General features: G+C 45.2%; 1 protein-coding gene across 1 annotated transcript in view; it reads left to right on the forward strand.

Annotated features, from left to right (window-relative positions):
* The window catches only part of TGM5 (transglutaminase 5), a 30,393-nt gene extending 14,641 nt beyond the window's left edge, over window positions 1-15,752 (forward strand). Inside the window, exons 7-13 of the mRNA XM_047075215.1 lie at window positions 8,263-8,401; window positions 9,047-9,150; window positions 9,256-9,495; window positions 12,745-13,110; window positions 13,663-13,823; window positions 15,273-15,406; window positions 15,599-15,752. Coding sequence (XP_046931171.1) covers window positions 8,263-8,401; window positions 9,047-9,150; window positions 9,256-9,495; window positions 12,745-13,110; window positions 13,663-13,823; window positions 15,273-15,406; window positions 15,599-15,752 — 1,298 coding nt within the window. The remainder of the gene's footprint in view (window positions 1-8,262; window positions 8,402-9,046; window positions 9,151-9,255; window positions 9,496-12,744; window positions 13,111-13,662; window positions 13,824-15,272; window positions 15,407-15,598) is intronic.
* The last annotated feature ends 2,255 nt before the right edge of the window (window positions 15,753-18,007 follow it).

Below are 18,007 nucleotides of genomic sequence, written 5' to 3' on the forward strand. Positions count from 1 at the left end.
GATGCTACACTAGTAGAAGGAAAGCTAAAAAAATATGTATGGGAAAAAGAAGGCAAATGGAAGTTGATTTGCAGATAGCAGGAGGAGCAAGCAGAAGAAAGGGGTGGCTGTGAATCTTGAGGCAAGTGACACCTAGAAATGAGTCACATATAGAGACAGCAGGAGGAGGCCTTCTGCTTCACCCAGGGTCCAGCTTGCTATTGGCTCTCACCCTCACCCTGACCCCCATACCTAGGCTGCTCTCAGCCTCCAGGCATGCATATCTGTATACCTGACTTGGGTCACAGTCAGGAAGTTCTTATTCTTCTTAGTTAGGGAAAGAGGCCAGTAGCAGCTTTCACTCACAGGAGTCTCTAGTCCATTCCAGGGAGACCAGATCTGCCACAGCTTCACGTTTATTGCAGACTCAGGCCTTTCATGTAGAAATTCCCTGTATGACAAAGCCTGGTGCAGTCTATGTGCTTGTATGTGCTGAGCCCATCTCTGAGCTCTTGGAAGAAGCCTAGAGACAGCCCGGCTGTTGAGCTGCCGAGGAGAGAGCACCAGGGCTCTGTCCAAGGGCACAAGGAGGTTTCTGTCAATACCCACAGAGGATGACTTCAAATAGGTTGGTGAGGAGCTCTTCCTCCTTTTCAAGTGCAGGGCCCCATCTTGAGTTGGAGGCTCTGATTGCCCAGGGACCAGAAACTAGGAATTCAACAGCTTTGATACCCAGAGCCACAGAGATATGGGTGACCTGGGATGTCTGAGTCATCCAGGGAGCAGGCACAGGACTGGTAGGCAGAGAACAGATCAGTCTTGTGCATGTTGGAGAGGGAACCTTCCTTTGTGTGGAAAAGCCTAAAGACTAATGGGCCAAGTGTGCATGTAGAGAGGGAGAGGACCAGGGTTTTGGGTGTGGTTGTCTGGAACCGGGCAATGAGAGGGGTGGAGCCAGTGAATGAAGATTGTATAATGAGAGCAGACCAATTAAAATGTTTATGAGAATCATGGCCGCTTTGTGACCTGGGAAGCAAAGGGCTGGGCAAAGTGGGTCAAATGTGGCTTGATCCAACTATAGCTCAGGCAACAGCAGCTTTCCCCCAAAGGGCCACCATGGTGTATATTAATAAGCATATCTGTTTGAAAACTCATTTATTCATCCAGCCACTTATTGAGTCCTTATTCTAAGCTAGGCACTGTGCTTTAAGTATTCTTAGATACAAAAATAGGTAAGACCCAACCTCTATCCTCCGCTAAAAGTTAAGGATTTATCAAATTCCTTAGCCCAACAGAGCTACCAAAGCACATTTATTAGTAATATTGTTTTTATTTCACAATCACTATAGCTGATGTGCATTGCAGACTTCTTTTGTGCCAGGCACTGTGCATTGGGGACTTCTTTTGTGCCAAGCACTGTGTTAAAATCTTGACAACCTAGAATAATAGTGAGGCATGTGGACTCTGGAAGTAGACTGCTTTCAAATACCAACACTTCCATCAAATGGCTGAGTAGCCTTGGGCTAGTGCCTCAGACTTATAATGGGAGAAAGTAATAGTACCTACTGAATAGGGTTATTGAAGGACTGAGGTATGTGGAATGTGCTAAGAATTAATAGTGCCTGGCTACAGTGAATGTTCAGTAAGCATCAGGTAAGATCACCTCATTGGATACCCTCAAATGACTATATGGGGTAGGTTCTATCATCATCATCATCTCCACTTTGCAGATAGGGAAATGGAGCAGTAGAGCCAGTCTCACATCCAAGTCTGGTATGCTGTAACCACTAGGAGATACTAATACATACATATCGCTAGCAACTGCCACTTACCCAGCATCCTCTGCACTTCAGGCATATGCCGGGCAATTTTACTCTTTCTATCCTCACAACCACCTGCAAAGTAGATATCATTACCATTATTTTACAGATGAGAAAACTGAGGCTTACAGTGAACAAGTGACTCTTGTCTGACTCAGAAATGCATCCTCCCCTGCAGCTCTGCCTCGCAGAATTGCCTTTTTAAATGTCAACATATTGACGTCAAGTTCCTAATGAAAAATCACCAAAAGGAAAACGTGCATGCATCAAATTTTGAACAGGGTTTTTCTTTGACATTCAATTAGTTGGCTGTTATTTGGGGAATTTCAGACAAATCTCTGGTCTACCTTTTCTGTACTTAGGGCTGGCCACCCACAGCTCTCAGTCATCAGGCTTTTCCTGTTCTGGCCATCCACTCTCTGCTACAAGGGACCTGGAGAGAGTTCCAGCAGCTCCCCTGCCACTTGTCAAGGTTCTAGGGCTGGTTCTTTTATATTCCAGTTGCTCTTTTATACTGCAGCTTTTTTTTTCTGTGCTCCAGGGCAGACTAATCTTTTCACAGTCCCTCAGTACTATCCCTTCCCACTGCAGTTTACAGAGTCAGAGTGGGGATTCCCTTGGTCACCAAGTCCCCCTCTCTCTTGCCACTCTCTGTGTGGTCTATTTTTTGTTGTGCAGAAGCTTTCAGTCAGCCCTCAGTTCTTCTTCAAGAGGAATTTCTCTATAAATAGGTGTAGATTTGGTGTGTCTGTGGAGGAGATGAGTTCAGGGTCTTCCCACATTCCATCTTGGACCAGAACTCCTGAATTGTACACTTCACAAGCGTTCTGGTATGTGAATTATATCTCAATAAAGTTGGTTTTTTGCCTTTTTTTTTTAAGGCAGTCATCCTGGGAATATGCCTGGTCTGTTCCTGCCCACAGCTGCACGGGTAGGGATAGGGTCAGCAGTGACTTGGAAGACATGAACATTGACTGTGAACAGGTCTATGGGGCATAATCCCCTGCTCTATAAAGTAGAGAGGTGGCCCAGGAGGCATGGGGGGAAGGATGGTGGGAAATAGTGTGGGAGATGAGGAGGTTGTGTTGCGTAGAGCTAGGCTTTCCTCTCTTCACCTAAAACTACCCCATGAGTACATTTTGTATATTGGATCCCCACTTAACACTTTACCTTGCATGTAGTGTCCTCTGCTTAAAACTTTTTGAACACCCCTGGGCTACATGTCACCTAAGATTTCTTCTCACTCAGTTGTGTAGTGGCCTCTATAAAGTACCTCATAATCTTCATTTGAATACAACTTTTGTCCTCACTGTTTTCACTGAGCCCTTAGCTCTCAAAGAAGGAATCTCAGCCCCAGTCCTGGTGCATTTTGTTGCCTCAACCTTTCACTCAAACACAAATCTACTATTGTTCTCCATTGATTAAAGAGACATCAAGGCTTGTGTGGAATGTTCCCTTACCAGGTTGTGGGTTAATATTTGGCCAGTACCTAGAAAAATGCCTGGCACATAGTTAATTTTACATAAATATTAGTTATTATAATTAGCCTGATACTGTTTTAATCTCAGCTTCTTGGGCTCCAGAGGTCTGACTGGATCTTGCTCACAAGGTGTTTCTAGTCATCCCCCAAAATTCAGTTCCCCATCATCTGTCTCACTTTTTTACTTTATTTCCTTCTTTCGTTCCTTGGAGTGTTTAGGGTTAATTAATCATATTTCTCATTTCATGATATTTATTATAATAGGTCTGGTTCAGGCCCCTTTTTAAAAAATTAATTAACTAATCAATTAGTTTTTCCTCACTTTTGTCTTGCAACCCATTCCTATTCACCTTCCTCCATGATAGGGAAACACTTTGATGTATTTAATATGTAACATTGTCTCTGAATGTGTTCTTACCAAAAAAAAAAAAAGTATATTGTTATAGTGCAATATTTTGTCCAATATTTATATGTTATATTTTTCATCTTTAGAAGTTCCACTGGATCTTCTTTCTATCTTCCATTTCTCTTCTTATGGTCATGTTTTCCTTTACCTCCTCTTGAGCATATTTATAATATTTAAAATAGCTATTTTAAGGTCCTTGTCAGCTAATTCAATCTCTCTGTTATTTCTAGATCTAGTATATTGATTGACATTTGTCCTGGTTATGAGTCATATTTTTCTGCTTCTTTGCATGCCTGGTAATTTTTTTAGTGGACATTATATTTTTAAAGCAGTTTTAGGATTCATTGTCATTGCAGACAAACAAGAACAGTTCTAATATGAACTTGTGAAGGCGTATCTGAAAAACCAAGACAATATAACCATCTTGGTTTAAGGAACAATGAGAAGCATGGGAGGAGAAGATACTTTTACCATTTGGAAGCTTGATGCTTCTGGGGAGAAATTAAAAGATGCTAAAAATCATCATATTTAAATGCAAACACTTCAACTTTATTAGCTGAAGTTTGACTGTATTCTTCAGTTTAAGCCATAGAAGTGTGGCAGCAAAGCTGATCAAGCGAATTTCAACAGATTTAACTCTAACTTTCCACTGATTTCTCTTTTAAAATTGGAGCCACATTTCCACATGGGGAGCTGGTGGGAGACGGGGGGAGGAAAACGAACTGGTGAGAAGATTTCACAGCTAGGCCTGAAACAGACTCCATGTTTAATACACCATCAGGATGATGTCCATCACCAGTCAAAAGTGAAGCTGCACTCCTTGAGGACAGGAATGTCTTTCATTTTTGTGTATGCATCTAACCCATTGCCTGGTTAATCACAGGGGCTTGACATGAGCACTGGATGAGTGCTGAATGGCTGAGTGAAAAGACATAGTAATTCATGCTGGGAGTGTGGTGTGGTGTAATATACCTTGGGAACTCTTCAGGCCTTTCCAGATTCTTATATCTGGTCCACCTTTATCTAAGCATGACTGCGTGAGTGTTGCGTGCATGTGTGTACACACACACAAACACACACACCTCCCTTTTATGTAGTACTCAGTTCCCCCCAAATTATTAGTGAGTCACCTGAGTATCATGTCAAACTGTGAGTCATTAGGACTGGTAGTCTGCAGAAACCTTATTCACAGGTTAAAGACAATACATGGCAACACAGATTTAATGAGCATCTACTTTGTACCCAGCACTGTGTTGGAAACAAAGAAATATCAAGAAAAGCATCGGATATAAATCCTAGTCTAGGGGGATTTGTAATCTGGCTGACAAGATAAAACAAATACAGGAGATCACAGAGAGCTCCATCCAGTGATAAAATATGCAGCACAGGTGACTGGATTAAGTGAGAGCATGAGAAGGGAAGTTAGTGTGGCATGAAGTAGTCAGTGAAAACTTGACAGAGGAAGGTGTATTGAGAATGAGTTGGTGCTGTGATGCCTAGTGAAGTTGCAGTGGTGTGGCTTGTAGCTAGAAGCATGGGGATGTTTTGAGATCAGAGAATCAGGGGCTTAAATCCTGCCCTGGCTCTCCTCTTTCTGCCATGTGACCTCAACCTCTCTACACTTCAGGTTTCTCCTCTTTAAAGTCGGGATAACCACAGGGTTTGGGAGATGAATAAATGAGATCATGCCCATGCAATGCTTGGCACCATGGCTGGCACTATGATGATGATGATAATGATGTCATCAACCGGCAAAGAAGATGGAGAAGACTGAAAGACAAGCTCAGTTGGGCATGTGTCTAGAAGCAGCGAGGTCTCCACAGAGGCTCAAGATTCAAGTTTAGGAGTTGTGGGCACAGAAGTAAGAGGTGAATCCACAAGACAAGATGAGCTATTGGTGGGAGGACAGAGCATGGAGGACAGAGGGAGCAAGACCCTGGGAAAAATAAAGTGTATGACTTCATGCAAATCTGAGTGCTGTTAGCTCTCTTAGTGTGGTATGGAAGCAAGGCCTCACTCACTCCCCATGTGAGCAACCATTCTAGCCTCACCATGGGTTTAGGGTGACAGGCTGTTGTCCTCCATGATGACAAAAGTGTGAGAATGGATCAATGCAAATCCATCACCACTCAAAGCTTATGCTCTACTGACAGTCAAGCTTGATACCTAAAGCATAGGGCGCAGTCATTATGAAAGTGCTGTGCAAAGTCAGAAATCACGAGAACAGGCAGAAGATTTGTGAGACACTCATTCAGCCATCTAGCAATGATGCACCATCAAGTTTCTGCAAAACAGGCCTGGCTCTGTGTTGTTAATGGTCATATAATGATAACGACGAATATCACACAATCCCTCTCAGGAAGGCAGACTCATAAACAAACCATCACAAGTCATGTGCTAAGTCAGGTAAAGAACTTCAGAGTGCCATGGGCACAATGCCACGTGTTCAGGTGGAAAAGGTTCATCCAGCCTTGTTGAGCACAAGCTGATACCACCACTGACAGTTCATGTGGCTATTTGTGAATTCATCACTTGGTGTGAAGAATGGAGGCTTGTTTCCTACTTTCCCTGCCCATCCCTCCTTGGCACCTTCTCTTATTATCAGAAGTGTTACCCACCCTCCTGACTGTAATCTTAGCACAAATGTGCTCACGCAATGCTCCTGAGTCACCTGAGTGCTCTTGCCTTATTCCTGTCCCATTTCCTTTAGTGGCAGCTTTTCCAACCTCACCCTCCCCTCTGAGGCGGTCCTGTGTTACCTCCACCTACAACTCACTTGTCAGCTCTGCTCACTCCCTGCCCTCATTCCTTGGCCTTGCACAGAGCTGTGCCAAGGAGAGCTCCAGGTTCCCTTTTGGGATCCTCTCCCCCTCTTTCCGAGCTATATCCAGAGATGTCTCTTCACCCTGACCTGGAGAGGCTTTGTGCAAATATTGTGCCAATATTTGTTAACATAGGAAAATGCATGAAATGTTTAATTAGGGAAAAATACTAGAATGCTGAACTGTGTGCACAATACTGGGAGGTGGGCTCAGAATTGAGTACGAGCCCAGCAGTGAAATCGGGATTTGAGTGATAGGTCTGCCACTTCCTAGCCATTTGACGTTAGTCAAGGTTGCTAACTTTTCTTAGCCTCTGATTTTTTTAAAGTTTATTTATTTGTTTTGAGAGAGAGAGAGAGCATGCACACCTGTGAGGTGGGGAGGGGCATAGAGGGAGAGAGAGAATCTTCAGCAGGCTCAATCTTAAGATTGAGCAGGCAGAGAAACAGCCCCCAAGGAGGGGCTTGATCTCACTGTTTGTGAGATCATGACTTGAGCAGAAACTGAGAGCCAGACCCTTAACCAACTGAGCCACCCAGGTGACCCTCTTAGCCTCTGATTCTTTTTTTTTTTTTTAATTTTTTTAACATTTATTTTTGAGAGACAGCAAGACAGAGCACAAGTGGGGGAGGGGCGGGGGGGGGGGTGACACAGAATCCGAAGTAGGTTCCAGGCTCTGAACTGTCAGCTCAGGGCCTGACATGGGGCTCGAACTCACAGACTGCGAGATCATGACCTGAGCCAAAGTCAGTCGCCCAACCAACTGAGCCACCCAGGTGCCCCTGATTCTTAATCTTTAAAATGAGGATAATAATGGTAGCTTCTGTGTAGAGTTGTCCTGAGGATAATATAGCAATATGCCTGGCTGATATTATTGAATTTTATTATTATTATCATCATCATCATCATCATCACCATCATCATCATTATTATTAAATGGGGTGGGCTGCCAATGCTGGACTTGAAGGGACAGGGTCCCCAGGACATCGGCAGTAGGATGGGCTGGGGGATATTGCTATACTTAAAGAGTGCAGAATGGGGGAAATATGGCAAGGGACAAAGCACAGAAGTTGGCTGGCAGAGGGAAAGATGCCCTCTCAGGAATAAAAACAATGTAGTACCTCCTTTCTAGAATTTCTCTACTGGGTACAAACCCTCACTTTTCTAAGCTTTTGTTACACAGTTTCCTTCCTTTTCTGCCTTCCTTTGTGACACTTTCCTTTATAAGCTTCCAAGACAATACACCCATAGAAAAGGGGGAATCCAAGCCACAGACCCTTTGTCTAAGTATCTGATGGTCTGAGCTGAAATTCTAGCATTTGGTTTGAAGATGGAGATTCACAGCCAAGAGATGAGCAAGACCAAGTCAGGCCACTGAGTAGTCTTGCCAAAGGAGTCATGCCTGCCCAGTGCTGCTTGCAAAGTCGGGGACTCACAACTTACTGGAGTTTCTGTGGGCCCTGGCAGTGCTTCTCTGAGCAACTGGAAGCCCAGCCTCTGCATAGTGTTTCTTCCATGAGCCCCGGAGAGGAGTTCAGGAAGGTGGGGAGAGAGGTTGGCAATATCATCAACCCAGTGCTCCAGACAGCTCCCCTGACTAGTCCTGCAGGTGCCAAAGAATGGTTTCCCTGGGCCCAGGGCCCTACATCCAGGAATCCATAGAATTCCTGAATCCACAGCCCACAGGAGTTTTGTTTTTGTTTGTTTGTTTGTTTGGTTGGTTGTTTTTTTTTTTTTTTTTTGCTCTTTCTGCAGTAATGAGGTGCCTGGGGATCCCCACCCGTGTGATCACCAACTTTGACTCTGGCCACGACACAGATGGAAACCTGATCATAGATGAGTATTATGACAGCACAGGCAGGATCTTGGAGAATAAGAAGAAGGACACTGTCTGGTGAGAGACCACCTCTCTGTCTCTTTCCAAGGCAAACTCCACCAGCAGATAGTGGGGCAGGACTGTGCCCACAAGCCTGCTATTCTCCCAGACCCGCCTCACTTTTACCAGTCCCAGGGCCCTGTATCCCTACCTCGAAGGCTGAGACATAGCTGAACACAAAAATGATTCTGAGTTTAGAATCCTCACATCACAACAGCTTTCTGCCCTGGGTGAGATTTCCCTCTTTGCCATCTCCTTCATTTAATACTCAGCCTATAGCTCTGACTACAGGAGGGCCTGAAGCCCCACCTCCAGACACACCCATGTCTGCCCCTGTGACTCAGCAGCACACACAAGAAAGGCCATGAGGACCTTTGGGAGAGAGAGAGTGAGGGATATTTAACTTCAGTTAATTCCAGTTAATATAGAGTTAATACTCTCTATTCACAGAAGAAAGCTCTTTTCTGGGCAAGTCAAGGCTCACAGGAGGAAAAGCTGCCACTACTCACCCATAGAGTTTGAAGGCTTAGGGTGCATTAAATTTGTCTTTCTATTTAGCGGTCCATGTACCCATCGGCCCCTGCCTTGCTCTGGAAAGAACACAAGCACTACAAGCTCTCTCTTGCCTTCATTTGACACTGACTCCTCTGGCTTCTCCTTCAGGAATTTTCATGTGTGGAATGAGTGTTGGATGGCCCGAAAGGACCTCCCTCCCGGATATGGAGGCTGGCAGGTGCTGGATGCCACCCCTCAGGAGACGAGCAATGGTGAGGCTGTCCAGAAGAAAGGTGGAACCCACTCCCCAGAAACCGCCCTTACCCCTGCCTGACCCTGCAGCAATGACCCATCGTGGCTCTTCTGTTCTCCTTCAGGCCTCTACTGCTGTGGCCCTGCCTCTGTCAGAGCCATCAAAGAGGGAGAGGTGGATCTGAACTATGACACAGCCTTTGCCTTTTCCATGGTCAATGCTGACTGCATGTCCTGGCTTGTCTACGGAGGGAAGGAGCAGAAAATTCACCGGGACACGAATACTGTTGGCAATTTTATCAGCACCAAGAGCATTCAAAGTGATGAGCGAGATGACATCACAGAGAACTACAAATACATAGAAGGTATGACTGAGTCAATCCCTGCCAGAGTCCAAGTCCTGTGGGCTCCTTCCCCCCCACCCCAGGGAACCTCCCAGCCAGCTGGGGTGGCCCTCTGGGGAACCAGAAGGCATCTGAGGGATATAACCCAGGTCCCCTTGTCTCCTCAGCCCTTCAGTTTTAAGGTCTCAGTTGAGATGTTCCCATTGCCTCACTTCCTTGTGCTCACCGCCACCCCACATCCCACAGGCCAGTGAGCAGCCTCCACAAGATGGTCACATGGACCTGTAGGGCCAGTAACAGGCATCCCACCAGTGTGGGATGTGAATCCCTCATGGCTGTCTTCTTGGAAAGTTACCCTCCTTCTGAAGATGGCAGGGGATCTGTAAACCCTATCATATTAGTTAATTTAATTAATTTCATGTAACATATTGATTAATTAACTTTGTTTTAGTGAGTGTTTGGAGGACAGTCCAGACCACCAACCAACACCAAGGCCACATGTTTACTCCCACCCCCACCTGCTGCAGAGGACGGTTCTGAGAGGTGGGAGACCTGGCAGGGGCTTCTTACTCTAGTCAGCAGGGACAAATAGACAGTTAAGGTAGTCAGGTGTGAACTAATTCCCAAAATTTGAGAAAGACCAAGCACTAGGTCCAACCCCCTGGGAGGCCAATCAAAAATACACAGTCCATGAAGGCCAAAAGCTAAGTGAGGAGGAAAAGCTAAGCAAGAGTGAATCAGGAAAGTGGGGGAGCGGCAGTTAGCTGAGCAGGTGCTAGGAGTGCTGGCCAGTAGGTATCTATGGTTTGTCTATGTGGGCCTTTGGGACCCACAGAGAAGTTCCAGAGTCTGAGCATAGGAAGGGGTTACACAATGAGAGGCAAGCAATGAACACAGCTCAGCATGCTGTTCATCACCCCCTTCCCCTCCATCCACTCTGGGGCTATCTTGTTCTGGGTGCCAGAACAGATCCTGAGGCAAGGATTCAAGGACAAGTGGTTTATCTGTGAGGCCATCCAGGAACTCCTGGAAGGAAGGAGAGTGAGCAAGGGAGATAGGGGAAGGGAGGAAGCCAACACAGGGCACCTCGTCAAGCTGGTTAGCAGCACAGGCAGCTGGAGCTCAGCTGCTGCTGGGGAGCTCTGCGAGTGGGGTTGCCAGGGAAAATACAGGACAAATAATGCTTTAGTCTAACCATGTCCCAAATTCTTTGTTGTTAATCTGAAACTCGATTTAAATGGCCCTGTATTTTTATTTGCTAAATCTGGCAACCCTATCAGGGATTCAGAGTAAAGTGTAGAACAGCACCACAGATTTATCCCATCCAAGAGGCAAGGGGCTAGTCAAGGGTTGAAGCCTGCTCCTTGCCGTGTAAAGTCCCTAGCACTTTTGGCCTGTTCCATGCACCGGCTAAAGCAGCTCTGGTGGCAAACAAAGCCTCAAAGAGTGGGAAGTGCTAGAATTTGAAAGTAGAGCACATGGGCATTGAACTAGCAAGTTCCGAGGGGATGTAGGTGGGCAGTGACAGCATTCACTAGAGGTCCATGGGGTTCCACTGTGAGCTTGGGGGTTTGGAGCTATATTCCTTTGGGCCTGAGGGTGCTGATTAGTCAGGCAGTATTTGGTCTCCTCCCACTCAGCCTGTAGAGCCGACCACAGGTGAGCTAAATCTGATTCACATCTCCCTGGGCCCACTCTTGCTAAAGCAGATGCCTTGAGATCCTTTTCTGCCTGGAACGAGGCTTCGAATGACCCCCAGGGCAAGAGGATAAAAAAGTGGCCTCTACCTGGGGAGATTGTGGGGATGCACTGGGGTGGGGGTGGGGACAGTCACTGGGGATAGTGATTGCTTAGTGAAAGCAGTGGGGGGATTATTAGGGAAGCATGGGTGACTATTCTTGCATATCTTGGCTACAGTGCCTCCCCAGTACTAAAGCCACACCTCTCTGGGAACTCAGCTTGCCTAAATATTTTTCTTTTTTTTTTCTTTTTTTCCTTTCCTTTCCTTTCCTTTGCTTTCTTTCTTTTTCTTTCTTTCTTTCTTTTTTTCTTTTTAAACTGTGGCTTCTCAGTTTCTCATTTCCAGGAATTAGTCTACACCTGACCAATCAATTGGTTCTAGAACAGGAAATCACACCGTGCTGCTATCTTTAAGAAGCTTAAAGGGCCTTTGTCTTTCCCGTGAAGAAGGCAGGATAGAGTCTAGGGGTCATGAGCACAGATTTTCATGCTGGGCAGATTTGGTTTCCACCTAGATTCTGCCATTTGCCAGTTGTGGAATTTGGACAAGTGATGTGACCTCTCTGAGCCCCATTTTCCTCATCTGTATATGGATTATGTTGGTGGTGGTGGTGGTAAGGATGTGGAAAAAAAGGAACTCTCATGCACTGTTGTGGGAATGCAAACTGGTACAGCCACTGTGGGAAACAGTATGGAGGTTTCTCAAAAAATTAAAAATAGAACTACCATGTGACCCAGCAATCACACTATTGGGTATTTGTCTGAAGAAAATGAAACACCAACTTGAAAAAATATATGCACCCTCATGTTCACTGTAGCATTATTTACAATAGTCAAGCTATGGAAACAGCCCAAGTGTCCACTGATGGATGAATGGCTAAACAAAATGTAGTATATGTATACAATGGAATATTATTCAATCACAAAAAGAAAAAAAAGATATCTTGCCATTTGCCACAATATGGATGGACCTTGAGGGCATTATGCTAACTGAAATGAGTCAGACAAAGACAAATACCGTATGATTTTCTCTCTTATGTGTGGAGTCTAAAAAAAAAAAAAAAAACACGGAAAAGAAACCAAGTTCATAGGTACAGAATACAGATTGGTGGTTACCAGATGAAAGGGGGTGGGATGGGAGAAATGGGTAAAAGGGGTCAAAATGTAAGTAAGTAAACAAACAAATAAATAAAACAGTGCTAGTGATTTAAGAAAAAACAGTTCTAGGCCTTTCATGGAACTGAAGAGAAGGTCTAAAGGGCCATCTTATCTCTACTGGGGACACCACTTTCACATGGGCACTGCTAAAAAATAATAATAATAAATAATAACAACACATCCCTCTCATGGTTGAGGTGAGGATGAATGGTGTGAAATGCTCAGCAAAGCTGACACTTAGAAAGCTCTTGATGCAAGGTAGGCAGTGTTAATTGTTGGAAATGAGGGTTTTAACACACCTGCGGTGTTCAGCCAAGGCTTGCACCCCTGGGTCAGACTGGTCCACAGCCGGTGCCATCTCTGTCCTTCCAGGTTCCCCCCAGGAGAGGCTGGTGTTTATGAGAGCTCTTCAGAAGTTGAAGGCTAGAAGGTCTGAAGGCCCCCACAAAGCGGACTCACAACATTCCACACCTGTGCCACTGAACGGGGACAGCCCTCGGAGCCTGCATATGCCTTCCCTTCGGCCCAGTGATATAGTCCAGGTCTCCTTGAAATTCCAGCTGCTCGACCCGCCCAACATGGGCCAGGACATAAGGTTTGTCCTGCTGGCCCTCAACATGTCACTCCAGTTCAAGGACCTCAAAGTGAACCTGAGTGCCCAGTCCCTGCTGCATGATGGCAGCCCCCTGCCCCCTTTCTGGCAGGACACAGCCTTCATCACACTTTCTCCTGAAGAAGGTATGGGCTCTGGGTATGGGCACAGGGATGGTCTGTGTATACAGAGTGGGTTATGGAAATGCCAGTGGGGATAAGCCAGCCAACAAGGATTCTGGGGACACACCCCTGTGACACCAGTCTTCCTAATGTCCCCTTCAGCACAGATTCCTTCTCCCCTCCTTCCCTCCTTTCCTCTCTCTCCCCCTCTCTCCCTCTTTTCCTCCCTCCCTTCTCCTCTTCTTCTTTTTCTTCTCTCCTTTCTCTTCCACCCAATCCCTTCCCTTTACTACTTCAAGGAAAGGAGCCTGGTTTAATAGGGGAAGCCTGAGCTTTGGAGGCCTCCAGACTTTGGTTAGAACCTCAGCTTATCCATTTACCAGTAGAATGACCTTGGGGAAACCATTTTGCCTTTCTTAACCTCAGCCTCTCACCTGAAAACCTAGTGCCTGCTTCACTGGGGCTTAATACATGTTTGTATTAAGCCACTTTCCCAAAGAAAGGTCCCCCAGATCCATCCAAGGCCTAGCTGATTTTCCCAGCTACACTCATCTTATCTTTTTGTTTTCTCCCTAGCAAAGACCCATTCCTGCAGAATTCCCTATTCCCAGTATAGCCAGTACCTGTCAACAGACAAGCTGATCCGCATCAGTGCCCTGGGCGAAGAGAAGAACAGTCCGGAAAAGATTCTGGTGGACAAGATCATCACCTTAGCTTATCCAGGCATCATGATTAATGTAAGTGGCCTGGGGGCCCCTGGAGATCTGGCTGGGGTGGAAGCCCTCTGAGAGTCTGTTCAGGAGAGCAGCCTCTGACTCTTGCCTCTGACTCTTCTGGTGTCCCCAAATACCTCCCTATCAGAACATGAGATTCATCTGAAAACATTGGACAGGATGTCCATCCTCTTGCACCATTAAAGGCGTTATGGATGGACCTTGAGCAGGTTTCACGGAAAGGACAAGGAGAGATGCCTCCCTTGTGCCACTTTCTACTGATGGCTTTCCCCAGGGTCAACATGAGGAACTATGAGCTCAGATGGGAGAAACCTGAGTGGGGAGGAAAGCACTGACTGAGATTAGCTTAGGTGTGATTTGCCATTTCCTGGCTGTGCATTCTTAGACAAGGCCCTGGGTCTCTGCTTCTTGAACTGTCAAATGAGAGGATTAGACTAGCTGGCCTCTGAGGACACTGCCTGCTGTGACATTCTGTGGTCCTCTGAGTGGGAAGACTTCATGGATCTCTTCCAGTGCTATCTCCCCAAGGCCAAGCAGCCTCCTAGACCCTGCCAAGTGAGCCTGTGGGGCCCCATGGTGGGGTGTGTCTGGCAAGCCCAGCCATGGGAGTCTGTTTTAGGGAGGGTTTCCAGGTTTGCTTCCATCTGTCTACAGCCTTGAATGTCCCATTGCTTTTCACTCACACACTGGTGTGAAAAGAAATGAGCCAGTTATGTTAAGAAGAAGAAAAGGGATGGAGTGGAAGTGCAATAAAAAAGTGCCAAAGAAGATTCTATCCACTCAAATTATGCATGAGAATCCTTGAGACTGATTAGTTTACACTTGGATGAAATCCTTGGAGCAGAGGAAACATCACTAGAGACTCCAATTTATCAGACTTTTCCATATGCTGGGTTGAGGGATGTAAAATATTTTGTACAAACATCTATGCATGTATAAATGAAACAAAGTTTTACATAACAATATCTTGTGTGATATACACTAATATTTTCTTCTATTTCATTCTTTAAAAACATTAACAACAATCCATCGAGTTGGTTTTAACCCATAGTTGGAAAAACCTGGGTCACAGAAGTCCAGCTCTTCAGGAAATACATCTAAGGAGCAATTGCTTACACAATTGCACAGCTAACATTCTTGAATTCATAACAGAAAAAGTGACCTATAAAATGCCATCAGCATAGAAACTCCCCAGTATGATGATATTTCAGTCATAATAAATTGGGGATTATGGAAAAGAAAGGAAACAGTAAGAAAGACTTTAAAGTCCTAGTCTTACATATAGTAGAACTCTACAAGGAAAAATTTCCAGCAACTATAATAGAAAGCATTAACAGACACTGAAGATACAAGTCATCTTCCTGTTGAAGTGGGCCCAATCAAGGGTTTAGTGAATTGGGGAATGAGATTAATTTTCTGATCCCTTCCTCTTCCCTGGATTTCTCTGTTTAGGTTTTAGGAGCTGCCATTGTGAATCAGCCACTCTCCATACAGGTGCTGTTTTCAAACCCCCTCTCAGAGCATGTTGCAGATTGTGTGCTGACTGTGGAAGGAAGTGGTCTCTTCAAGAAACAGCAGAGAGTTCTGTGAGTTCTGGGGGTATTCAGCCTTCACTTCCATCTTGTCTTGGGGTTATCACTATCCTTCTTTCTGGTGACAGGTGCCAAGGCCAGTCTCTGAAAACACGATGAAAGAAAAGCCCTGGTTGCTGAGTGGAAAGAGCTTTGGAGTTATCATACTGGGTATGATTTTCTAACATTCTATTTTCTATGCTACAGCATTGGAGTCCTCAAACCTCAACACAGGGCCAGCATCACTCTGGAGACTGTCCCCTTCAAGAGTGGCCAAAGGCAGATCCAAGCTAATCTGAGGAGCAACAAGTTTAAGGACATCAAGGGTTACAGGAATGTCTATGTAGACTTGAGGTTATAAATTTTGGAACAATGAGTGGATGCACAGATTTTAAGCTTCAGGAGAAGGAGCAAGTTCAAATGCAAGCTGTGCCACTCCACAACAGGAGCTTTGTAGGGGTTCTGAAGTAAGGAACAGAGGAGATGTCAGCAATGGATAGTCCCCTGGACCATTTGCACAGCTCCCAAGGAGTCTTATCAGAGACCAGAGTCTATGGTGTCCAATCCAGAGTTGTGAGATAACACTCAAATGTCTGAGGGCAGTGGTTGGACTTGACCATGACTTACTGCCCCCTCAGAAGACTGACTGAGCAGCTCACTGTCATTTTGTCACTGCAGTGGCTAATGTCCTAGTCCCAATAAATTTCAGTCCTTTGCACCCATGTAGTCATCACTTTCCCTCCAGCAACCCCTACCTATTCTCCGGATGCTGGGAGTGTCCTATTGTTTTAACACCTGAGCCCATTCAAGGGTGAATTTCTGAGTGCCTAGTATGTGCCAGCTGCTGTTCTGAGTATAGGAGAGAAGACAGTAAACAAAGCAAAGGTTCTGCCCCCATGGAGCTTACATTCTATTGGTTGTGGTGGGGCTACAGAAAACACACATGTCAACAGGTAAGTAAGGTACTTACAGATAGTGTGTCTGTCATGATCTAGTTAGGAAAACCAACCCCTGTAAATGTTTCTACATACTACCTCTTTGTATCTTGGGGGAAAATGAGATCTCTCATTTGGCCTTCCTTTGAATCCCTTTCCATATCACATCCAAGATGTCCCTCAATCCTAAAAGTTCCAGCCTCTTGGCTCAAAATCTGCCAGTGCATTGTGGTGCTGGATGGACCTGGAATGACTGTGGTTCCAGAGAAAACACCAGCTGATGATGCAGTGAAGTAGATTTTTGGTAGGAAATGAAGTACTCTCAGACCCTTATAATGGCTATAGCTCGTATGTATCCTCCCTGTGAACACAAAGCCACTCCAATAATTATCTCCTCTCAGATGCACCTGCTTTCTCATGGCACCGTGCCAAATTTGGGATGGAGAAAGGCATGATGCACCTGCCCTCCAGGCACTGCTACATGACTAAGACAGCTGTTTTGGGCATATATTAAATGCACACACATTAAATAAATACTTCTATTATATATAAACAAAATGGTAAGTGTAACTGACCAGAGGGAGAGAAGAGGGTGTGGTGAGAATTGCATAGTAGGTTGATGGCCCTATTAAAGAGTAGGAGAGAACCAGGAGAACCCTAACAGCAGGGACCTGGAAGTATCATATAATTATTTCATTCTGTAGTTGTTGCCTAACAATCATGAAAAATGGTTTCAGGAAAACATTGTGGATGGGAACATCTTACAGAGACAGTGACCTCTGAAGTACTTTTCAACTACCACACCCTCAGACTCTTTCAGGAATCTTGATTTTAACAGTACATTCATTAACTCTTCCACTCAACAAATATTCAGAGTTTCTATAGAGGCCAGGTCCTGAGCTAGGCACTGAGGACACAAGAAGGACCAGGGTCTGCCCTCAAGGAGCTCAAGTCTAAGCATGTGGAAAATGAAAAATGGACAGGAGGTTCTAACACAGAGTGGTGATAACCACCATTGGAGTGAGTGCAAGGTGTTATGGGTGCATAAGGAGAGGCAACTTGTCCAATCTTGGGATTGTGAATCAAGGAAGGCTTCCTGGAGGGGAGTGGCATTTAAGCTAAAATCTAACAGACAAGGAGTCAAAGGGGTTGGAATGTAGTAAAGCAGTCAGGAACTGCAAGTCATTCTGATAGCTAGAGATAAGAGTGGGAGGTGGCAAGTAGCAGGAAAAAATGAGTCGAGAGCCAAGGGATGAAGAGCTTCAGGCAGACAGTCTAAGGAGTTTGGACAGCGATCACCTGCAGGCATCTGTTTCCTTTAAGTCTTGGATCATGGTCTTTGCCTGAAATGTCAGTGCTTAAAGTTGATTCTATTTTGCGGAGCTGAGCAGACTTCATGTGATTTCAGAAGCACTTAAAGGACAAATAGTTCTCCATCCTGGCCTGTCATAGAGGCTTACAACTCCCATCAGAGCATTCCTTTGAGCTAAGGCCTTCCTTGAATGTCAAGGTTGTCTTTCAACTATTCATTTAACATTTATTGAGTACCTAGGTGTTGAATATTCTAGGCCCAAGGATAGAGCAGTAACAAGGCAAACAAGGCAAAGGATGTGAATAGATGTCTCTCCAAAGACACTATACAAATGGCCAAAAAAAGCACATAAAAAGATGCTCAATATCA

This window comes from Lynx rufus, unplaced genomic scaffold (assembly GCF_022079265.1).
Source record: "Lynx rufus isolate CCGP_SWC_20201006 ecotype Redwood Valley unplaced genomic scaffold, mLynRuf1.p SCAF_13, whole genome shotgun sequence".
Lineage (NCBI taxonomy): Eukaryota > Metazoa > Chordata > Mammalia > Carnivora > Felidae > Lynx > Lynx rufus.